At 30.0% G+C, this 24,915-nt stretch overlaps 4 protein-coding genes across 6 annotated transcripts; 3 read left to right on the top strand and 1 right to left on the bottom strand.

Annotated features, from left to right (window-relative positions):
- The first annotated feature begins 54 nt into the window (after positions 1-54).
- On the top strand, positions 55-1,666 carry LOC130669776 (probable 39S ribosomal protein L49, mitochondrial). Its single transcript, XM_057472842.1, has 3 exons — positions 55-309; positions 745-934; positions 1,204-1,666. The coding sequence occupies exons 1-3, from the start codon at positions 208-210 to the stop codon at positions 1,476-1,478; spliced, it is 567 nt and encodes a 188-aa protein (XP_057328825.1). The 5' UTR covers positions 55-207; the 3' UTR covers positions 1,479-1,666.
- LOC130669773 (elongation factor 1-gamma) lies at positions 1,573-4,717 on the bottom strand. The gene is made up of 7 exons (XM_057472836.1): positions 4,468-4,717; positions 4,192-4,341; positions 3,845-3,908; positions 3,618-3,760; positions 2,552-2,857; positions 1,984-2,436; positions 1,573-1,900 (listed from the first exon to the last, which is right to left on the bottom strand). Exons 1-7 carry the CDS (start codon positions 4,477-4,479, stop codon positions 1,745-1,747), a joined length of 1,284 nt encoding a protein of 427 aa, XP_057328819.1. The 5' UTR covers positions 4,480-4,717; the 3' UTR covers positions 1,573-1,744.
- Positions 4,718-4,954: 237 nt separating this feature from the next.
- On the top strand, positions 4,955-6,597 carry LOC130669775 (26S proteasome non-ATPase regulatory subunit 8). Its single transcript, XM_057472841.1, has 3 exons — positions 4,955-5,113; positions 5,286-5,358; positions 5,862-6,597. The coding sequence occupies exons 1-3, from the start codon at positions 4,997-4,999 to the stop codon at positions 6,479-6,481; spliced, it is 810 nt and encodes a 269-aa protein (XP_057328824.1). The 5' UTR covers positions 4,955-4,996; the 3' UTR covers positions 6,482-6,597.
- Positions 6,598-7,649: 1,052 nt separating this feature from the next.
- Positions 7,650-24,835, top strand: LOC130669759 (mitogen-activated protein kinase kinase kinase 9-like). 3 transcript variants are annotated; one of them, XM_057472812.1, is made up of 13 exons: positions 7,650-8,920; positions 9,019-9,471; positions 10,133-10,473; positions 10,542-10,722; positions 10,796-10,944; positions 11,701-11,873; positions 12,911-12,931; positions 13,058-13,304; positions 13,384-13,503; positions 15,918-15,947; positions 18,154-18,565; positions 19,339-19,671; positions 19,736-24,835. In XM_057472812.1, the coding sequence occupies exons 1-13, from the start codon at positions 8,733-8,735 to the stop codon at positions 20,502-20,504; spliced, it is 3,417 nt and encodes a 1,138-aa protein (XP_057328795.1). In that variant the 5' UTR covers positions 7,650-8,732; the 3' UTR covers positions 20,505-24,835. The 3 variants fall into 3 exon arrangements, with proteins under 3 accessions (XP_057328795.1, XP_057328793.1, XP_057328794.1); XM_057472810.1 differs by lacking the exons at positions 18,154-18,565; positions 19,339-19,671; positions 19,736-24,835 and having other exon boundaries at positions 7,662-8,574; positions 8,707-8,920; positions 14,070-17,318; XM_057472811.1 differs by lacking the exons at positions 12,911-12,931; positions 18,154-18,565; positions 19,339-19,671; positions 19,736-24,835 and having other exon boundaries at positions 7,664-8,920; positions 14,070-17,318.
- Positions 24,836-24,915: the final 80 nt, after the last annotated feature.

Genomic DNA, 24,915 nt, shown 5'->3' with positions numbered 1-24,915 from the left:
ACTAGAGTACAAACGACAATAATGACACTTATAATTACAACAATATTGTATAGACTTAAAAGCACACGATGATAAATATTAAAATAAAGTACGTCAATGTTAAAAATTGTAATGCACGCTAGTAGCAAGTAGTAGTGAAGGAAGACGCGCCCGTGCGCACCCAATGGCGGACACCGACCCTTATTATATTTCTCATTTCAACTCAAAATGGCGGCCCTTAAATATTTCGCACGTTCTATTATTAATTTAAACATAAATTTAAACAGTTGCAATAAAAATATTAAATTGTTGCCACTTACTGTTACTCAGGTATGATATTTAATTAACTAATGGATTATATAAATAATTAATTTATTAATTACTTTAATATTATTTTTGTGGGTTAGTTTTTATTTTAACTATTTTTTTTTTATTTATAACAAGTCATGCCGGATTTAGCGTGAAAGGGACTTACGGCAAAAACCCTTAGAGATCTAGTGTAGTATACTTTCTAGATATATTTAGCTTTCACACGCTACCACTGCCCTTTTGTATGAGCCACTTTTGTTTCTAGTTGCATTCTTTATGCTATTATTTAGATTATTAAATACTTTTATATATATAACTATTTATTGTTGCGCAAATATAAATTGCAGTCACGTTTTAATATTAATCCATTCACTTTGACTTTTTTTTTGTTTACATTACGTTGGTTGGATTTTTATTCAAATATTAATTATTTTTTTTTGTTTAATTAATTGATAGGCAACAAAACGGTGGGCGAGTTTTAAAACGTCACCACTTTATGATGAAAATACAAAATATACTGACTATGAAGTAACTACTGATCCAGAAGAATGGAAATGGGTTGAACACTACCTGCCTCCGTCAAGGATACCAGAAGCTCCGAAAAATGTTAGCGAACCATTTCCATCTGGATGGAAAGCACCACGAGGTTCGCTAATTATTATTCATTTTTATTTAAATAAATTAATTATCAACTTTATTGCATACAAAGTCATAAATTTATAGGGGGTGGACAGTAATTCAAAAATTTGAATTTAATTTTGACGTTTTGTCCTTTTATTGGGACTTCTTTTTTAATTTCTGTCCACCTCGCGCCGAATTTCAGTTTAAGTTGATCTGGGCACGATTTTAAATTAATTACATATTAAATATTTTACTTTGTAGTCCGTAATTAATTTTTTGTTAATCCAATTACAGAAGACGCAAAAAAACTCCCTTATTTTATTGCCAGGACAAGGAACCACATGATTCCGGTGTATTTGGAACGAACGCAACGTGGGATGAGAAGAGTTACCAAAATATCGCGTATTACTGGAGATTTAATTCAACTGGAGGCTGATTTACGGGAATACCTTGAGAATATTGTGGGTAAAAATATGGGCACGCAAATAATTGAACCAACTGGGACGATTAAATTCCGGGGTGACGTTGTATCGCGGATTAAAGAGTGGATGGAAGCCAAAGGATTTTAATTTATTGTAGATAATAAAATTGTTGAATTAGATTAAGAATTTTGTTACTGATTATTGATATGGATAAAATGATAATAAAAATATAAACGGTAGATTGATTGTTAAAGTTATTATTCAAGGTAAGAAAACTTAAAAAGGAGAGTATTTTTTTTTGTTTTGTTTAACAAGAGTAAAAAGCTATAAATGAATTTTTATTTATTTATTATTTCAATGTCAATAAGTTTTAGATCTTATTGTAGTAATTAAGCGTAAGACGGATTTTATTTTTATTTGAAAATTTTTCCTTGATTGAATTTACGTCCTTCTTTGTCGGTACCAGTCCAGAAGAAGTAGTTGTTGACAGTCTCCTTGGTTTTAGGGTCACTTGGGTCGAGCTTTGTCCAGTTGTATGACTCGTAGTCTACTTGCCAATCAGGACTCAACTGTAATAATTAATTAATTTAATTAATAACTAGTAATTAATAGCCGATTGATTAAATTGACGTTTATTTGAAAATATATTTACCGGGAATGCAAGATCGTGGCCACGCCATACAAAGATTCCGCTGATTGAACTGTCGTTGTCAGATCCAAAGAGACAAAAACTACCGAAAGCAGCTTTGCGCATTTTATCAAGACGTTGGAACATACCAGAGATGAGATTACAAGACATGAAGACTTTAGTTAATTCTTGATTGTACTTGTACTCTCCGAACCAGATGCTGTAGTGCTCTGGGTCGAATTTTTCCCAGAAGTAGGGTACGGAAACTTTCTCGTCTTCGTTGGAGTAGCATCGTTTGAAGTCATCCATATCAAAGGTACCCTTGGGCATTGCGTCGAAGGGATTTGATGACTTGGGTTCAGCTGCAAGAGCTGCGTCAGCCGCGTCAGGTTCCTCAGCTGGTTCTTCTTTCTTCTTTTGTTCCTTCTCTTTTTTAGGCTGCTCTTTCTTTTCTTTCGGATCCTTCTCCTTCTTTGCCTATAAAAAAAAAAAACAATTTTATCAATCAAATAATTAAAAAATCACTACACTTTGATAACAATAAAAGTGATGACTCATTAATGAAATAGTAAAAAAATAAAATGTTAATTACCTTTCCTCCTAAAGCCTGGGCAAATTTCTTGGGGTCATACTCAATAGCTTTGTCAGCTAATTTAAAATTACCAATGACAGCGATAACTTGTGGTTGGTTAACAATGGTTTGGAACCATCTGTTAACATTTTGATAAGGCTGGCGAGCCTTAGGTTCAAAAACGTATTGATACAGATGTAACATTGTCATTGCCACACTGATGTCAGCAAGAGTAATGCGTTCACCCACCAAGTAAGTCTTTGACAACAAATGAGTATTAAGAGCAGACAAAGATCTAGCTAAATCTTCTTTTGCATGTTCGACCGTCTAAAAATAAATTAAATAATCTATTAACTCTTAATCTTTTATTCATCTATGGTAAGATACCCAGTACCTAATCAAGGAATTAGTACCCAATCAAGGAACAAATACCCGATCAGAGAACTAGTACTCAATCAAGGAACAAGTACCCGATCAACGAACTAGTATCAGATCAGAAAACTAGTACCAGATCGAAGAACTAGTACCCGATCGAGTGACTAGTACCCAATCAAGGAACAGGTACCCGATCAACGAACTAGTACCCGATCAGAGAACTAGTACCCGATCAACGAACTAGTATCAGATCAGAAAACTAGTACCAGATCGAAGAACTAGTACCCGATCAAGGAACAAGTACTCGATCAACGAACTAGTACCAGATCAGAAAACTAGTACCAGATCGAAGAACTAGTACCCAATCAAGGAACAAGTACCCGATCAAGGAACAAGTACCAGATCAGGGAACTAGTACCCGATCACTCATATATTTGTAAATTTATATTTACTAAATATAGATATAAAAATACATTGAGTGTCCGGGTATTAATTCCCTGATCGTGTACTAGGTCATTTATTTTAAATAAGCTTTTAAAATGAAAACTAAAAAAAATGTCGGCATTACTCAAATCGTTCTATGAATAATCCATCATAAAGTTCTGCAATAATGCCCATTTTATCTATCTCTACTTGTTACGAAATTAAACGTCTATAATTTAATCTCGCCTTTGCTCGAGAATCTTAATAATTTTAAAAACTAAAAAATTACCTGTTTGTTGTACGGCATAATTCCAAGAAGTGGGAACACACAGGCACAGCTGGAAGGAAGAATTTCCGAGTCAGCAAAATCGAGCCATTGAATAACTTCAGCTTTCTCTTTGTCAGACTTGCCTCTCAACTGTTCATTAGCCACTAAAAATTCAAACATTTAAATAAATATAATCAAAAATTATTTTTTAATTACAAATCTAAATAATTGATAATTTAAATTCATACCATAGTAAGCAATAGCATTGCTCTCTGTAAGACGGACTCCATCCTTGGATTCAAAAGCTGGTACCTAAAAATAAATCAATGCTGCTACAAAATCTTACGTATTTATAATAAAACCTCGTCTCAATTTATCCTAGGATTAACCTCGAAAAAAAAAAAAATGACTACCGAAACTATGCGCCCAGTACAGTACAACATATGCTGCACTGTAATATAGAAATAAATTTCGTCATGAAATAAAAAAAATAAAATAAAACCGCGCAAATAAATGACAAATAGAATATAAATAAATGAGAGAATTAAAGAAATAAGTAAATATCAGAATAAAAATGATAAAATAAAATAATAACCTTGCCAAGAGGGAACTTCTGTAGAAATTCTTTGGACTTATTGCTTTCACCGAATACAAAATTCTCGGCAACCTTGATCTGAGCCCCGGAATATTGAGCTGCGATCAGAGCTTTGAAAGCCCGAAAATTTTCAGGATAAGTGTATAGTGTCTGGAAAAATGATTATTTTATTAAATAAATAATGAAATAATCTTTGTAATTAATATACCTTACATCAATCTCGATATTAAATCGAGGCGATGTTGAAGGCTGAAATAATTAACAGGTTAAACTTACACCAGACGCCATTGTATCGTGCTACGGAAAGAGGAAGTTTAAAACCGGCAAAGATGACACTGAACACTGAATGCTCTCAATGTGAGATCACCATTCAAGTGGGTATTCCTGCCCCTACGTATGCCACCTTTTAGTTTTTCGGCTGCACTGAACTGTAGACAATTCAAATTTTTGAATTTATTGCCCAGTAATTGATTTCGAACAAATGACAGTCGATATTTTATCTAAATTATTATGCTATTTTTTTGCACAATTAATAACAATATTAGTTTATTTAAATCAATAAATATCCAACAAATCTTTATTACATCAGTCGTTTTCAATTGACGTCTACTGGCATCACTTTTATTGGCGGGATCAAAAACGGAATTTTATTAAAGTCTCCAATGAAAATATTTTATAAATTATTTTTGACGTCTATGAAAAGGGACTTTGACTTGACAAGTTAAAGTGAGTTTTCAATCAGCGACCAGCGATATTTTTTTAAAATAGACTAGACATGAGTGTGAGTTTTGAGAAGTTTTGAGTAATGAAAAAAATGGCAGCGTTAAAAGAAATTGTTTCTCGTTACCAAAATTTGAAAACTGAATGGTCTAAACAACCAAGTAATTTAAGCAAATGCGGTGAATTACTTAATCAATTAAAGGTAATTTATTTTATTTTATTATATTATCATACATTATTTATATTATTTGATGACAACCTAACCTAGCTCTGACAAAGTTGTTTGTCATCATTGACTTTTGTATGAAAATATATTTTGAAATTAAAGTGAATAACATAAAATATTAATTTATATTTCAATAATTTGTTTAAAGGTTGGGCTGACGCATTTAATGTTTTTGCCGACTTCAAATACTCCAGCGAATCAAAAGGAATTACTTATAGCTCGTATGTATACATATTTAAATTTACAAATAATTGTGAGTGTAAATTTTGCAGACAGACCATTTTTAAATATGATCCTGAAGTTAGCAGACAATTAGTAATTTTTGGATTTTTTTTTCACCAAATCAATTACAAAAAAAAACAAAAACTAAAAATTGCACACGTAAAAAATTTAAAAAACTACAGGTGCAATTTTTTCAAATATTTTTTTTTTATAGTCTATCGTCTAAAAAAAAATTCAAAAATTATTAGACGTCTGCTAACTTCAGTATCATTTTAAATTACATATAAAAAAATTAACTATTTAAAAAAACAAAATTTTAAAAAATGCACACACTGATTTTTTGGTTTTCTAAACGTGCATTTTTTTTTTTACTTTTATTGCATACAAATTTTGTTATCATTTCAAAATTTAAATATTGTCAGCTGCCTGCTACTTCACTCTCTTTAAATAATTTTATTGGTTCAATTACTTGAATAAATTTTATTATTTATTTATTTATTAGGTGACATATTGGAAATTGGAGCGCAATACAGTATAGCAACTGAGGACATACCGTCATTTGAACGTTACATGTCCCAATTAAAATGCTACTACTTTGATTACAAATCAGCTTTACCTGAATCAGCATACAAATATCAATTACTAGGATTAAATTTACTATTTTTATTGTCGCAAAATAGAGTAGCGGAATTTCATACAGAGTTGGAGTTACTTCCGGTTGATCACATTCAATCAAATGTTTACATTCGTCACCCATTGAGTTTGGAACAATGTTTGATGGAGGGGTCATACAACAAAATATTTCTCGCAAAAGGAAACGTACCAGCGGCTTCGTACAACTTCTTCATTGACATCCTGCTCAATACAGTGCGCGATGAAATAGGCGCGTGCATGGAAAGCGCGTACGACAAAATTTCGCTCAAGGATGCCACGAGGATGTTGAATTTAAATTCAGAAAAGGAAACGATGGCATTCGGAAGTAAAAAAGGCTGGAAGGTAACTTCTGATGGATGCTTCAACTTCAGTACTTCACATGAAAAGAAATTCGAAGAGCCAATTCCAAGTGCCGAATTAGTCACACTTGCTATTGATTACGCCAGAGAACTTGAAATGATTGTCTGAATAATAATAATTAAGCAAGAAAAATTAATAATTATTTAATAGCTTAAAATTTTCTAAGTATCTTTCATTGTCATAAAAATTTTTTCTTTTTGTTTAAATATAAAAATTAATATTAACTCAGTATGTAATTATTTGATCCTTATATTTTTTATTTTGTTTATTATTCGTCTAGAAATTTTTATAAACTTCTTAGTATGAGGATACACTTTTTTATTTAGATAATTTACTTATTTTAGTATCAAATTTATTTTACCCTACAGAGAAATTTTTAAATATTTCTCCTCATACTTCAAAGTAATTTGAAAAAAATGTCAGATATCTGAAAGTAGCAGACAAAAAATTTATTTATTTAAAATAAACAAGTAAAATTCGTAGGAAAAATTTTATAAAACTGCACATGAAAAACTTTTTGTGCAAATTATAAAAATTTTATTTTCTTACAGCAAAAATTTAAAAATTGTCTGCTACTTTTAGTATCAGTCTTGTCACTTACGAACCTAAAGTTAGTAAACAATTATAAATTTTTGAATTTATTTCAACAAATCAAAAAAACTAAAAATATGCACATGTAGAAAATTTAAAAAACTACAAGTGCAATTTTTTGAAATATTTTTTTTTAAATTTATCATTTTAAATAAAAATAAAAAAATTATTTGACAGCTGACTTATCATCTGTCATTTTAAATGTCACATATTTTTTATGATACTGAAATTAGCCGACGTCTAATAATTTTCGGATTTTTTGAAAAACGATAAATTATGAAAAAAAAAAATATTTAAAAAAATTGCACTTGTAGTCTTTAAAGTTTTCTACATGTGCATATTTTTAATTTTTTTTCTCTTCAAATTCAATTGTTCAAAAAAAAAAAAATCAAAAAATTTTTAATTGTCTGCTAACTTCAGGATCGTTATTTTTTATAGTAAATTTGAACTAAAAACTATAAAAATTCCATAAAACGATAATGAAAGTTGGTAATGTAGATATGTACATGAAAATGAACTTGTAGTACGTGTTTTTTAAACTCGGTCGTCGCCCGTACTATCATCAGGTTGTAGGTGGAGTAAAGGGGGACCGCACGAGTCGCGAATTTGTCTTGTACCCATATCCATATACATGTATATACATTTACAAATACTTGCAGCCATTATATAGAATATATACATACATATATATATACACACATACAGTAGGACGTCAACGGTGGGGCCCGTCAAATCTGGTAATATCGAACATGGCGTCCGCTAGGTTATCGCCGTAAATTGAACCAGTGTATTTAACCCAAGGTTTTATGAATATTTATTGGGATTATTGTGGGCTGACGCGGAGCACCTCGTCCTCGGGGAGGCGTCCAAGCTCCTTAGAATCCCTCTCAAGTTATCCCCGTGTCACTTACTCCCAGTGATGAGCTTACGAATGGCCGCGTAAACAGAGAAGAGTCGCTTGTGTGTTGGTTGCTGCTGCTAGCTGCTACACCCTGGATAAAAACTTAACGACGCGACGATTCCTCACTATTTCAAATAATCACCAGTGTCTATTCGTAATTTATTTACCTGTCATATTATTTTTTTACTTTTACTAAAAATATATTATTTAAATAAGTATGACTATTGTGATTATTATTAATTTTATAATCGTGAAAATTATTCAGCAGATAAATTGTTTTTGAAAACGGAGTGGCAAGAACTGGATTTTATAAATTTTATCAACATTCTCATATTATTTGAATTTTTAAAAAAAATTTTTTAAATTATCGCTGAATGTGGAATTATAATTTGTGCAATTTTTGTTTTTTAAATTTATTTTATCGTGGCTAAGTATTACACTAATAATTTTTTAACTATCATCTGTTCTGTTATTTTAAAAATTATTTTTCATAACTTTTTGTTATTGTTATAGATTTATTTTAATTATTATAAATAATGCAATAAAATAATAATTATTGTGATTTTTAAAATTTAACTTTTGTGCATTTAAACGTGGCAATTTTGTGTCGTGCTAATGAAGAACCTTCTCTTGATAAAATAAACATAAAAGTAAACAAAGCTTTATATTGGTAATTAGTGAAGATTTTATTTTCACTTGTCATATGCAGGTAGCAATATAAACAAATAATAATAATAATAATAATTATGGTGAAAAATGTGTTGGATGATAAAAATGAGTAATAAATAATTATAATTATTATTGTATTACACGGATAATTAAATGAAAATCTAAATATAAGTATTCGAAGAAAAGCTGTTGAGCCATATGCCGCCAGCCGGGCTTTCGGCAAAAGGTTTGTGTGCATTGATGGACAACGGACAACCTGATGCTCGTCATCGGAGCGAGCGCTACTTGTATGCAGAGAATGGCTCGTCTCAGCCCAACACACCAAGTACTGCTGCATCTTCACCGAGGTACCAAAACTCAACGAGAGATAACAACTATTCCACTAGGTATACTTTATATTTATATTTATACTTATTCATTTACTTTGTGAATTAAGACTTAGGATAAGGAGGAGTAATTAGTTTTGTTAATTGTACTGTTGCAGCTACGGGTATTCGTACGGACGCACGTCAAGTAACAACATGTCTGATAGCAGCGTGTCGGATACACACAGCGGTGGTACTGCCAGGACAGTTTCTCAGCAAACAAGTCCATCTCACGCGACTCTCTCATCGTCTCACTCGCGACAGGACAACAGCGCGACATTGTTCACAGCATTGTTTGATTATCATGCAACGTGCGAAGACGAATTATCTCTGCAACGTGGGGAAACAGTTGAAGTACTGTCTAAAGACTCGAAAATATCCGGGGACGAGGGCTGGTGGACGGGTAAAATACGAGGACAAGTGGGAATTTTCCCCGCGAATTTCGTCGCTGAGGCTGAGTGCATTGACAGGGTGTCGTCGGTGATTGATAAAGTTCATCCTGTTGAGATTGATTTTAATGAATTGCAACTGGAGGAAGTTATTGGAGTTGGTGGTTTTGGTAAAGTGTATAGGTAAGTTATTAATAATTTTCGTTTTTTTATGTGCAGTTTGATCTTGATAACTCAAACCCATTAACTTCCGCTGAATCCTTAAACGGTATCGCGAATTTACTTTGTAACTCGACGTACCTGAAGATCTGACGTTTTTTGCGCAACGAAAATGAAAAAAATTTAGGTAATTCGACTGCTTAAAAGGTAGTTCCGGAAGTTGGGGGTAGCCCAAGATTTTTGGCTGACATACCAGCATCTATATGCGAAATATTTCAGAAATCTAGTCATCCAGTAGATTCTTTACTTTCTAATTATTTTTTTCTTCAAGCGAAAAACGTTACGATCTTCAGGTACATGTAACTCGAACAAAATTTAATTTTCCTGTCAGGTATCGATAGTACATATTTTATACTTACTACTATACTTTATATTATACTTTTATACATTTATACTCTATAAATATGTACCATAAAACTTAAGTTTAATTTTTATTTAACTTTGAGTCTACGACTCAAAAAATATATTTCGAAATTAAATTCTTTGTATCTGGAAGTTCTTGTTACGTTGAAAACTCAATTCGAAATTTTTAGCATTTGCCTTAAAATTCAGGTTATCGAGGTTCCACTGTAGTTAATTTATTAATTAATCAATTAATTAAAATGATGAATTGTTTTATTTTAAGGGGCTTTTGGCAGAAACATGAAGTTGCAGTAAAAGCAGCACGACAAGATCCAGATGAAGAGATAAGTGTGATAAAAGAAAATGTTCTTCAGGAAGCTAAACTATTTTGGTTGCTAGAGCATGAAAATATCGTTCAATTGGAAGGTGTTTGTTTGAAGGAACCAAATATGTGTTTGGTTATGGAATATGCACGAGGTGGTAGTTTGAACAGGGTACTCAGTGGTCGTAAAATACGGCCTGATGTACTTGTTGACTGGGCTATACAAATTGCCAGAGGAATGGACTACCTTCATAACAAAGCACCCATTAGTCTTATCCACAGAGATCTTAAGAGTTCTAATGGTAATTATTTAAATAGTTGTAATAAATTTATTGTAAATAAATAAAATGGTCAACTGTTTTTCTCATAGTGTTGCTGAGCGAGCCAATTGAAAATGACGATCTCCAGTATAAGACATTAAAGATAACGGATTTTGGATTAGCGCGAGAAGTTTACAAAACGACACGAATGTCTGCTGCGGGAACGTACGCGTGGATGGCTCCGGAAGTTATTAAGCAGAGTACTTTTAGTAAAGCCAGTGATGTTTGGAGGTAAAAAAAATTATTATTTAAATTGTACGTTAAATTAGTTGATGATAAATTAAATCATTTATTTATTTAACAGCTACGGTGTAGTTTTATGGGAACTTTTGACTGGTGAAGTTCCTTATAAAGGTATCGACGCATTGGCTGTAGCTTACGGAGTCGCTGTCAATAAGTTAACTCTACCTATTCCTTCGACGTGTCCACAACCTTGGAGATATCTCATGGAAAGTACGTATTGATCAATAAATTCTCGTAGACTTTCCGACGAAAGAGGATTTAGATTAAATCGATACTTAGTGTAAGACTAAATTTAATAGCAATGATTATTGAAAATTTTAAATTCTGGTAATTGTGGATCAATTTGATAAATAAGTTAATCCCTTTTTTTTGCTAACAACGATAATATTATTTTACTAGAATATTTATTACGCTTAGTTAAAATTTTACAGCCTGTTCAATAGAAATGCTTATGAATTTTAGTATTTTACGTAAAAATTATTTAGTAAAAAAAATATATTGTCTTGACTATTTACTACTTGCATCATAAATAGTTGAAATAATATTGTATTTTATTACTTGACCATTAGATATAATATGAAAGATAAATGTCACACGATGAAAGATAAAATGTCATACGATGTAATTAATTTTGTTTTAAACACAGAAATTAATAGCCGAAAAATTTTTAAATCGTAGTAACTGATAGTCGTGAAAAAAAAACAATAATCGTGATGTAAAAAAAAAATTATCTCTATTTAAAATTTTTATTAGTTTTTATATTGAGAATATCAGCAGTTATCAGTATTATTTTATATTTTATCAAAGCTTCTGGTCGTTACCTGTATTTTCGTGATAATTTTTTCTATTTAATTTTCTGCCTCTATATTTGTGTGATAAAATTAATATTAATATAATTTATGAATTATTGATGAGCGGATTTATTGTAGATTAATTAATTATTCGTTTAAAATAATTAAATTTCAGTTTGTTGGACGTCTGATAGTCACGGACGCCCGGGTTTCATGGAAATCCTTGACTTACTGGATGAAGTAAGAAGTGCATTTGCAGCAACACCTCACGAGTCGTTTCATACAATGCAAGAAGACTGGAGACTTGAAATAGAAGAGGTTCTTCATGGGTTGCGCATGAAGGAAAAGGTATTCATTTATGATCATATATTTATGATAATTTTTAAAAATATAAATATAGGATCTGGAGGGACAAAACGGAGCACCTAAGGAAATATTAAATTTTTGTGGACTCAAATACGTAAAATCTTTTTTTCTTTACGATATTCAAAGGAAATAGAAAAAATTTCAGCTGCCGTTGAAAAAGAAATTTTTGTTTTTGCGGGAAAAATGGGGTAGCCCCTAAAAAAGGTGAAAAAAAAAAAATTTCTGCAAATTAAATAAATTTTCTTATAAGTAATTACATAAAGAAAAATTACATTTCACATAATTATTGGATGCAAAGGAATAAAATTTTTTTTTGATAGTTTTATCATAACACTTTTCTCTCTATTACACTCAAGTCGACTAATGGAACTATCTTTGTTGCACTTGTGCAGTAAATGGAAACTTTGGCCGAGTTTTTCTCTTGAACAAACGAATATTATGAAACAATTAAAGCGCACTTTGTTAGATTAGACAGTAATGCATCAAAATGCGGTTTGTATTTTGTATTAACAGGGGTTATCAAATATTTTTGGTTGAGTTTTTTTCGCAAGCAAAATCTCTAAATATAAAATATAGACCGTACATCGATGCACTACTGTCTATTCTAGCGAAGTGCGCTTCAATTATTTGATAATATTAGTTTGTTTAAGAGAAAAACTCGGCTAAAGTTTCCATTTACTGCCCAAGTCCAACAAAGATAGTACCGTTCGTGGACTTGAGTGTAACAGAGAAATAAGTGCGAACCCCTGTTAAGAGATTTTGTTTCCGAAAAAAACCCAGCCGAAGATATCTGATAACCCCTGATAAAACAAAAATCATTAACATTTTTTGACTGAAACTTTCGAATGTTTTCGACTGAAACTTTCGATTTTTGAATGTTTCAAAAACAGTTCAATAAACAAACTTCTTTTATAGAATTTCGGGAGTACCCCATTGTGTCCCTACCCGTTTTGCCCCTCCTTCCCTTCTATAAACTGATGAAATAAATTTAAAATTATTTTGTCTAATGCTTCACGAAGGCATGTCGTTCTCTTGAAGAAGTAAGTTTTGTTATTAATTATTTACAATTTATTATGATTTATAATTCTCAATTATTCAAAATTTATAATTTATATTTACTAATAATGGTGATAGTAATTGACTACATGATGGTTTTTAATTATTAGGAATTGCGCTGCAGAGAAGAAGAACTGACGAAAGCTCAAGTGCAGCAGAAACAACAAGAAGAAAACCTTCGGCAGCGTGAACAAGAGTTAGCAGCACGTGAAATAGATCTGTTGGAACGTGAGCTCACTGTGATGATTATTCAACAACAGAGTACTCCTACGCCTAATAAAAGAAAAGGAAAATTCAAGAAATCTAGATTAAAACTCAACAAGAAAGAACCGGGTAGTAATATCAGTGCACCTTCAGGTAAATTCTCACCATTGTAATTAACCAGAAAAATTATTTATATCCCATTTATTATAACAATTGAAAATTTTAATTGTAGACTTCCGACACACAATAACTGTTCAGCATACAGCTCTCGATCGTGGAAAAAATCGAAATCCATCGAGACCAAATAGTCCCCCGGGTTCACCGAGTATTCCACGACTTAGAGCGATAGCTTGTAAGTTATTTAACATATTTATTTATTAACTCGTGTCGTTTCATTGTAATTTAATGTTTTCTCATATTTATTTAATAAAGTTAAAAATAATAAATTATTTAAAATCATCACTACAAAATTTATGCTTCAGTAGACTTGTTTGAAATTTGAATTATATTAAAAATTATCATTTATTTAAATTATTCAGTCACAAAATTGTACGAAGGCATTTATTTTGAGGCATGGTGTGAAAGTAAATTGAACTTTGTCCTGTTTACTGCCTATCGTACCATTTTTTTTTATAATGAATGTTTGTTATGGTTTGAATTCATTTTTTTTTGTACATCACTTTCATTATTTTTATTTTATAATTTTATTTGTTTAAGTTAATTAGTTCGTTACGCACGGCTGTTCACTTATCACCAGCTAAAAAATACTGTTTATTAATATATATATTTATAAATGAATGAAAATAAATTTTTCAGTGAGACAATTATTAAATAAATAAACGCCGTGCATAACGATCGTAGTTAGAAACAAGTAGTGAGTAGTGTTTTGTTTTTTTGTTTTCGTTCTGCCCGTTGTAGTACCGGCCGACGGAGTTAAGGGTAAAACGTGGGGTCCGTCAACACTACATCAACGCGAACGTGGTGCAATAATCACTCAGCCACCAAATCCTGCATCACCAGGCGGCAAACGTTGGTCGCGATCTGCTCCAGATCTTGAAAAGACTCCACTTCGTACCGCACTACTGGCAAGTGCCCAACGATCACCGTTGCTACAAGAAATAGGTAACCCAACCACCAGAAAGTTGTACTCGTCAGCAAATAATTTGATCGACGATCAGGAACGTTCAAATGCCGCGACAGACTACGAGATAATGAGGATCATGACAAATGATGATGATTTAACAATTTCATCGTCCTCGTGTGGTGGTGGTGGTGGACAGTCTAGTTTTGTCACAATGGCCGGGTTTAAAGGGCAAAACGTTATTAGAAATAATAATAATAATACTCCAACGCAGATGGATACGTATGAAACGGCATGCGACGATATGAGAGATGTCCCTTCCTCGATTGCTTCTCATCAAATACCTCGTACGGCAGTCTTAGGACTAGGGGGATTAGCTTACAATTATTCTGAAAAATCTTCATCCCCGTCGTTATCAGTATCCTCGACGTCTACTTTGATCCCTTCAGATTCACCGTCTACTTCTTTTTCATCGTCAACGTCTGCTGTTAAATCTCCAGCTTTTATTATCACTGGCGGCAGACAGTTTGAAGCCGCCTCTTCAACAGATCACTCATTAAATTCAACAAATTTTGTACATAACGTCGCGTCGAGTCTTGTTGGTACCGCTAAGCGCGTGAGAAATAAAAAACGTGACCGTAGTAAATCTAAAGAATTCAAACGTCGTGATAGCTCGGAATCTAGATTAAATTCATTAGCTGAATTTTTCAGATCACCCACGAGTTCACGTAAAAGTTCACTTGCCTTAGATAAGAAAAATTCACAGGCAATTACTTCAAGTACTGTTAAATTTAGTAGTGCCGATTGTAGTGGCGGTGGCGGCATTGAATCTAGTCCGGAGAATTCAATAACCAAATCTGTTCGTCACAAATCACGAAGCTCGAAATCGCCGCTGAGAGTTTTTAATAAAATGCGTGCTTGGGGTAGTCGTGATGCATTAGACAGTAAATCATCACCGGTCGTTAAAGTTGAATACAATGTTCATGATAATGCTGTGTCTATTCCTAAATTAGAAAGTACTGAATTATTAATTAATAGTTATAGTAATAATGATAATAATAATATTAATAATAGTAGTAATATTAATAATATTAAGATTAAAAATAATGATACCCCAAAATTTTTAACCGCGAATTCCCGCAAAGGCATTGATTTCGAACAGTTTGAAGTTGATCTGTCAAATCTTGATTCCGAAAATTCGAATTCTGACAGTTCGAGATCAAAAAATTCATTTAAATTTCTTGATGAATTGAAACCAAATGGACCTAGATTATCATTAGACAGTACGCCGACAACAGAAAAAAATAAATCATTTAGTAATTTAGAGGTAACGTTATCATCAAATATCGATAAACACAATGATCGATTGCAACATAAAGATGCCGGTAAATCTCGTAGTATTGAATATCTATTTGATTCATCACATCAACCGACGTCTTCGTCCTCTTCAAATTCAAATGATAATTTAAATTCAAACAGTTCAACACTTTTGGAAGAAATTAAAAAAATTTCACGCTCGCATCGAAGCTCCGAGAGCAGTTGCGATTAATTACCCCTATTTTTTAAACTACTTATTATTTAACTTTTTTAATCGTTGTTTTATTTTTAATTTCCGTAAATAGTTATTAAAAAAAAACAATATAATTAAGAAAAAAAATTGAGTTAATTAATAATCTTAATCGCAGGCCTTTCTGAGGAAAACATCCACTCTGCTCGTAAGTCTCTTTCTTCTTTATCACACTAGTGATTATATTTTAAATAAAATTAAATTCTCATTATTAATAGACTCGAAATATTATTACTTTTAACTGTCATTAAAAAAAAAGTATAATTAATTAATTAATTGCAACAAAACAAACCGTTAAATAATTAAATGATCTCTGTATCTTTGTTTCTAGTTGATAAAAATCAATTCAAATTTTAATGCACATATTTTATCACTACCATTTATATATTAAAATTAATAATTATGTTTTTAGTATATATTATACTATATATATAATAATGTCGATAGCATTTAATGCATGTGAAGATTCTATTATTTTTTTTTTGCCATTGCTATTTTATTTTTAATCTTTCATTATCTTATGAGACTTTGACGTTACGTATTTAGTGTACCAGCATCGGACATTTATTTATGTGCCACTCATACTTTTAATATTCATTCTTTCCTTTTATTATTATCTATTTACTCTCGTTCATCACGTATTCATCGATTGATAATAATTAAATATAACAGCAATAAATAATTTAAAAAAAAAAGATAAAAAAATATACGCAATATTAAAGTTTGGTGAGGGACCATTTTATAAATTAAGTTTTTATGTTAAGCGACAAGTCAGTGTGTTAAAAAATTGTTTATTTAATTAATTGATGCAAAGACAAAAAAGAAAAGTTACATAATAGGAAAATAAATTTGAATAATTTAAATAATTATTTAAAATTTTAAATTATAAAAGACTCAGTAAAGAAAAACAATAAAAATTCTGTAATTGCCATAATTTTTAAAATGCAATATCGTGCCACTAAAATTGTATATTAATAATAATCATAATATTAATAATTAATTAATTAATTAATTGATTAATAAGTAATGCGACATAAATGAAGACAAATAATGCAATTGAAAGTATCTTGGTGTTGGTTCTCTTTTGTTTTTATTACTGTAGAAGTACAATAATTTAATAATTAATAATAATAATAATAATAATTAATAATAATAATAATATTATAATAATAACAGTTCTAACAAAAAAGATCTAACTGTCCGCTAATTTTAAAAAAATAAGTAAAGACATACGATAAATAAAGCGCTTTCATCGTTGGCTATATAATTTCATAGTTTTAAATTTTATACTATACTTGAATCAGCTTTTTTTAAATTTACTATTTCAAAATATACATGGATCTTAATAATTGTTAATTATTAATTATAAATTCTTCGAAAATTTTAAATTAAAGAAAAAAAAACAAAGAGAATTAAGCGCACGAAAAAAAAATTAAATAGAAAAGATACACGCACACACTTGTATTTAGAAATATATACTTTTTTTTTCAATAAAAGCTTTTAAGTTTTACACGTTGAATTATGTTTTTAGTTTTTTTTCTTTTAACTTTTACGCTCGGAGCTTTTATTTTTTTAATTTATTTATTCTATACAAAGTTGTAGTTGGTAGTAAAGCTTTTATCATAAAGTAGATTTAAATAATTATTTTTTGAATATTTCAATTAAAAGCCGAGCGTAAAAAATCCTTTGCATGTAAATCCAGTAGTCATCCTAACAGTTTATTTGCAATTATGGTCTTTGGTTCCTTTATATATTTATTTATAAATAGTAATAATTAAAATATTAATTTATTTACTCATTACCGGGTTCTATAAATATGTAATATATTTATTTTTTACAACCGCCCTTTTGTTTAATCGAATTATTATTTCGTATGAGTTGTGGAAAGCCAAAAAAAAATTTATTAATAATTTAAATTAATGGCGACCATGGGAAAGAAGAAAATTCATCTTTACAAAGTATACAAAATATTTATGTTATTTTTATAAAAAATAAAGTCCACCTTTTATTATTTTAACAATAATATGAATAGTTTGCATGTGTAATTTACAAGATATTTATATTTTACGAACTCTGCATGATGATAAAAAATATATGAGCTGCGTTAAATTTTGCTTAGCATTAGCGTTGGCATTAATTACTTAACTTAATTATTAAATAATTAAATTAAAATAACGAATAAATATTTAAATGCATTTAATTAATCAGCTCGCAAGGTAAGACAGACACTGAAAAAAAAGCAAGTCAGCTATCCGTGTTAAATAATGTAACGATTGCATTAGCTGTTGATCTAAAAATTGAAAAGAGAATGAAATTATAAAATAATGAATCTAAAAATGAATATTATTTTGTAGATTACTCGACGCTGCCGACGGACGCCTCTTCAGAATGGATGACAATGGAGTATCCGCCAAAACCTGGACTAACTGGTCCCTATGTAATGCCAATGCCTGTACCAATGCCGACACTGTACAATGGAGAAGCTAAAAAACCAAAGCCCGGGATAATTGAACTGGTACTTTATAATATAGCAGCAATGCTGGCCGGTGTTGCTACTGGCTATGATGTTAAAATGTCAAATGTATCACCGATTCATCCGCGATTGTATCCAAGAATTGCTGATAGCGATGAAGAACCAAATCGGTATTGGTTTCAAGCTGACACCGGTTCGAATCGTAATTCAGGATATCTTGGAGCTGATTATGAATTCAGTTCACCTAGTGGTTATCCACACAATACTTATCATGGTCCGGCAAGACACTACAGGTATTTAAATTTATTTATTTATTTATTTAACGCTTTTCGCAATTTACAAAATTTTAAAAAATTCATTCGCGTTTTCACCCAAGTAGCACAGAGATAACTTTAAGATGTCTTTGAAAAGGACAAGACAAATTTTTTTTGTCCCAAAGTCATCTTTTTGGTATAAATACGACATACAAATTCTGGTTCCGAAGACAGAGAAGAGTTGTGTTGTTTTTCCTGTCTTATTTCAATTAAAAAGTCATTTAGATGACTCATTTTACCGCTATTTTATCACTATTTGTAATTTACTTTTTGTCGTCACTTGTGTTACGTCTTTTAAGTAGACATTTTTTCGGTGAGATAAATTTCTGATCGTTTTGTCAACATATAGATGCCTTTTCGATATGTCAAAAAGTAGCCTAAAAACTGATATCTTATAGATGTCTCAAAGGCAAGTGTGCTCCTTGGGCACAGCCCGTGTAAAAAAATTCGTTCTAATAAATTTCAAAAAAGTTCGACATGTGGATTTCTTAACTTGAGATCTATTAGAACTTCGCGTGGAACTTTGGTAATTTTGATAGTAAGAAAAAAAATTTATCTGTTTTAAATGACCGACACTTGAGTTAAAAAAGTTCCCATTGGAAACCAGTAGACTCAAGAATAAAAAAAACGTTCATAAAAAGTTCCAAATTAGGTTTTTTGAACTTTTTCGGAGCCAGTTCTTCTAATCGCGTATCCTCAATTAAATATTGCCCTTTAAATTTAATTAATAATAATTAAAAAATGTATTCCAGGCCGTTTTTAAGCAACATGGGAGGTATTGCTCCAGGTCTTCCTTTAAATATAATTGATAAGCCACTTCGTTTTACCGATTCACCCCAGCACTATGCTGTAAATAGTGGCTCGAATGTACCAACACCGAGCCCCAGGCGTAAAAGCTCAAGCACAAGCAATGAAGAAGCTTATCCATCTGAAAATTTACGTATGGACAGAATAGAAAGGGTGCCCACTATTTATATGGGTAATGTTCCGCCTTATCCTGATTACGGGCCACCAATGTACACCATGATGCCTCCGGAGTATTACAGACCACCTGAGTCTAGTTACTTCGTTCCTACAGATTATCAGTACGTAATATAAACTATGATTTATAAATAATCATCATACTAATAGTAAAATAATTTATTGCAGTGACTCTAACAGAATGCTAGAGTGTCCTGAATTTCCTCATGCCTACGACAATCCAAGTAACGTTAATAGTTTAGTAAGACCATCATCACGATTACCCAATTATACGCACCACCGTACATCGTCGAATGTCTCGACAGCCAGTACGTCAAGTCAAAGTAACATAAATCCATCATTCCGACTGGACGACGAGTCTGACTATGCTCTGTACTCACCGACCCACTATTATCAGAGAACTGGAAACGTACTCAGTAATATGGGATCTGCTTACAGCACTGGTGTTAATCATGACTACAATACCGCATCACCTCAGTACCTGACACGACAAAATTCACACGACTCAAATCCAAATTCTAGTGATCGTCCGAGCAATCTTGAAGTCGTAACAAGGCTACGCTCGAGTTTAAAGAGATCAAATTATTCGTACAATTCACCAAAGAGTACGAGTAAAAATAATTCTGGATCGGGTACTCCGACAAATCCAACGCCGCCTGATTCACTAACATCTGAAGACTCGAGTTATGTTTCAGCTAAAGACAGTCAAATATCAATAGGTCGGGTACGTTTTTCCCCGGTTACATTTGACCGTGATCGGGATCGCGATCGTGACAGTTTATCAGCATCACGTGATCATCGTGATGCGCTACTTGATTTACCGATTCATGCTCAGGGATCAGAAGTTGGTACGTCACCATTGCAATCATCACGAAGACATAGTAGTAGAAATCGTAAATCAAGTATATCAGAACTGGAACGTGAATTTTTATCATAGCATTGGCTTATTTAAATACCATAAATTGATACTCTGTGTACTTAATTATTTAATTGATGTATATGTGATCTATCTTAACTGCGAGTTAACATAAGTGAGCGACTGAGTGAATTAATTATTGATTAAATTATTTTAATTTACGGTGGAGTTCTCCAACACTGCCTACTATCACTGATAATTATGAGGGAACGTTTTATGGAATTTAATTTAATTTAAATAACCATAGCTAGTATTATTACTACAGTAAAATAATAATGAAAAAAAATCAAATTTATCATTTACATTCCATTTGCGTGTAGGCTCGTCTTTTTTTATGTAAAAAGTAACGAGTAGTTCTGACACTAGATGGCAGGATACATGAATCAGTTGGTTGTTTCTCGCACGTGCTCTTCGTACAGTATCTGTAGAAATATGATGCCGTAACTATATGATAGTTAGGGTTGTGCATTAAATTTATACATTTATATTTTATTTATAAGAAACGAGTCATAGCAGCATTTATGCAATTTTTTATGAGACTAAAAAAGAATATTCCTTTTAACATTCCGTACTGTTTTATAATTTTTACTTTTATTCTTTAATAATCATTCCTGTGTGTATGAATTTTTATTTACCCGGAGTTCACTCGCTGCCGCTAGATGGCTGCGGCGTGAATGTTTCTCGCGTGTGCTCTGCGTACGGGTAGAAAATATTTGAATAATTTCAAAGTAATGCGACTATCAGCAGCAAAAATTGTAATGCAGGTAATTGTTGTGTGGATACGTCACTGTAATTTGAAGTTGGGTATTTTAATATAAATTATAACTCAGGTTACGGAAACGTATTTGCAGACCTGCGTAATACACTAAAGTATTAGTACTATTTTGAATAAATATTTTTTACTTTGTATGTTAATTTAACATTTTGTTAAACGACAATCCTTGTGTGTCTGAATGTTTTTAATCATGGAAACTCTTAAGTACTTTAATGTATTAATTATATTTGTATTTATAATAATTAATTTTTAATTTAGTTATTAAAATCAAAAAATATTCTCTAATCACGTGAATGATATGTAAGTGCAGAGGATTATCTCAGAATTATTATCAGTATTTTATAATACATCGGAGTGTGTATAAGAAAAAAATATGAAACAATGTAATGAATGCAAAAAATAACATATTTACAATTTATATGGAGGGAAGTGACAAGTTCTTGTAATTAAGAAAAATATCATCGAAAATGTAGTCTACGCGACTGTTTAAATAATCCATGTAAGAAAAAGGTTTTTTGAAAACATTACACATGTGGAAAATCAAAATTTTTTACAATTTAGATTTTTTGATAATTCAAGAGTAGAAATGCTGATGAATTTAATATCTTTATGGATTTATTTGAACTCTTCTGAGATATTTTTAAAAGATTTATTTTATTATTTTTTATTACTTAGTAATAATTTTAAAAAAAAGGAATTTTTGACAAAGTGAAAAAGTGTTGAGGAAAAATACGAAACTGATAAATTTTTCTGATATTGAATTTTTTAAAAATTATTAAATTTTCATGGGTAATTCCTGATTAAACAACTGAATTCGATCGAATTACACAGAATTGAATTTTTAATTCTATATAATTCAGATAAATTCTGTTTATTCGGCAGAAAAAACCAGAATCTATCCAAATTGAAACAAATTTAAATAATTCTATTCCCTTTAATTCGAAAATAATTCTCAAATTTCTGGTTCTGACTCCGAATTAAACTGAATAAAAACAGATTCCAAATTTTTAAATCAGTTTTATTCTGTTTAATTCGAAAATTATCCTTGAATTCTGTCTTACCGAATTTAACAGAATATAACAAAATTTTAATTTTCAATTGTTGAATTCTGTTTTGCAGAATCCGACAGAATTGAGCAGAATTAAAATTTTTAATTAGGTCGAATTCAGTTGTTTAATCATGGATATTTTCTTAACTTTTTTTTTACATGGAAAGTCTTAGAAAAAAAAAAACCAGTTAGCACAATTTAAATTGTAAAGTATACTGAGGTTTTAAAATAATTTTATTTAACATTTTAATTTAAATAAACAATAATTTTAAAAAACCCTCCTTTTTAAAATGAAAGTTGTTGAGCCCTTAGAAATTTTTTTTGGCAGCAAAGTTAAATAACTGCCCGTATCTGCTGTACAAAAATATTTTGCGGTGCTAGTATCGTGTACTTAAATTTATAAATGTATAAGAAGACGAATGAAAAGAAAAAAAAAGTAATAATAATAATAAAATATAATTAATGAAATCATTTAAACAAAAATGCTTCCATGATAATCGAAACTTATAAAGTTTTTATAGAAAATATGAGATGAAAGGTAACGATAATAATAAATTAATAATCGATTTATTAATTTATGTATTGAAAAATAAATTTCTTATTATTCTAATCATTAATCCGGTGATAGTGCTAACAATTTTAATAAAAAAAATTAATGAATTATAAATGAATAATTAAATAAATAAAGATAAAGTAATTATATGTAATTGGTATGCGATGCAGCTAACGATGTAAAATTGTTGTGTAATGGCATTTAATTGCCAAAAGTGCTAGTCTAAGCTATATTTATTATTTTTTTTATATTTTAAACAAAATAATGTATTAAAACAAACAAACAAATTATTAAAAAATATTAACGTAGTCTATTTAAAGTCGTCTGTCGATTTGAATAAATATATATAGTAATTATTAATTTTTTAAATACTCAAAAAGACTTATTTGCAATTTCTCTGTATAATAATTCAAAAAAATAAAAAAAAAATAAATAAATAAATGATACAAAAAAATAAAAAAAGATGATAATGAAAGTGTGAATGTGCCGAATGAATAATAATTCATAAAATAAATAAAAAGTTGATTAAAAAATAATAAAATACAAAACAAAGCCTCACCATGAAGCCTCACTCTGTTAATTTGCACCCATGCAATAAAAAATTTATTCTTAGATTCTTTGCTGTAATATAAATAAATAAATAAATTAATTTAGTGATTAATAAATCAATAAGTTTCTTGGAATAATTAGTCAACGATTTAGCCCAAAAAAAATTTATTTAAAATATTAAGTAATGACCAAATTTAAATTAAACAAATTATATTTCCATAGAGAAAAAAAGTTTATTAATTAAAAAAAAATTAAGTGTCACGTTCGCGAATATCAATCGACAATTCTTCCATGTAAAAAAAATTCGTTCTAAAAAGTTCGACCTGTGGAAGTTCTAAATTTGAGGCAAATTTGAATTCGAGCGGAACTTTTTTTGAACTTTTGTAAATTTTATAGTAGAAAAAAAAAGATCTATGACTTTATACCCGCGAATTTTGAATTAAAAATGGACGTTTTTGAAAAAGTTAAAAAATTTCTAATTTGGAACTTATGAACTTTTTAATTCTGACGGGTCGATTTGTTTCTAATGAGAACTTTTTTAGAATGCGGGTAAAAAGTTTATATAAAATCCACGGTAAATTTTTTTTTTTTACTATAAAAATTCAAAAGTTTAAAAAAAGTTCCGCTCGAATTTCTAATCTGTCTTAAGTGTAGAAGTTCCAAAGTCAAAATTTTTTGGGAACGTTTTTTTTTTTCACAAGGATATTAATGTATCATTTTTTAAAATTGCTGATATTTATTAAAAGAAGAAAATGAAATGGTAAAATAAATATATAAACACCGGTTTTTTTTAAATATATGTGGCAATTATATTCATACTGCAGATAAATTAATTAATAAAATTATTGAGATAATTACCTAAGAAAATTTATTGTTAAGCCGTTAAGTGCAATGTGTTCCACTTGTATATTTAAAGATAATGACAAAGATTGATAAAAAAGACGTAATTTTAATTTTAAAAATATATATTAATTATAAAAATGATATGTAATATTGACTGCTTTCGGAATGCGCCTTAAAAAAAAATTAATGTATAAATTAATGCGTCGGATTCACACATACTATCAATTAAATAATAATTGATAAATTAAAATTAAAAAAAAATTTTTTGGAATTCAAAGCGAACAGTACACGTTTTTTTTTAATTTTTCTTTTTTATTTTTAATTAAACAAAGAGAAAGACAGTATTTGCTGATACATAAAACGATGAATTTAAGTAAAAAGTATTATATAAAAAATAAAAATTAATTTATTTATTTATAATAAAAATTTGACTAATGCTGTCTGGATCTGCACTAAAAAATCCATGTATTTTATTTTCGATTTAAGATTATTAGGTATATTAATTAGTATTACAAAAAAAATAATAATAATAATACAGTATCTTTAGAAAAAATTTTTGAATGAGCAAAAGAAATATTTTATACTAAATAATTAGGAAGTTTAAAAATTTTTTTGTAATTTCCATGGATACTCATACACACTAATCATTAATATATTAAAGAAA

Source organism: Microplitis mediator, chromosome 6 (genome assembly GCF_029852145.1).
Source record: "Microplitis mediator isolate UGA2020A chromosome 6, iyMicMedi2.1, whole genome shotgun sequence".
In the NCBI taxonomy this organism is placed as follows: Eukaryota; Metazoa; Arthropoda; class Insecta; order Hymenoptera; family Braconidae; genus Microplitis; species Microplitis mediator.
This window is presented reverse-complemented; position numbering and strand designations above follow the sequence as displayed.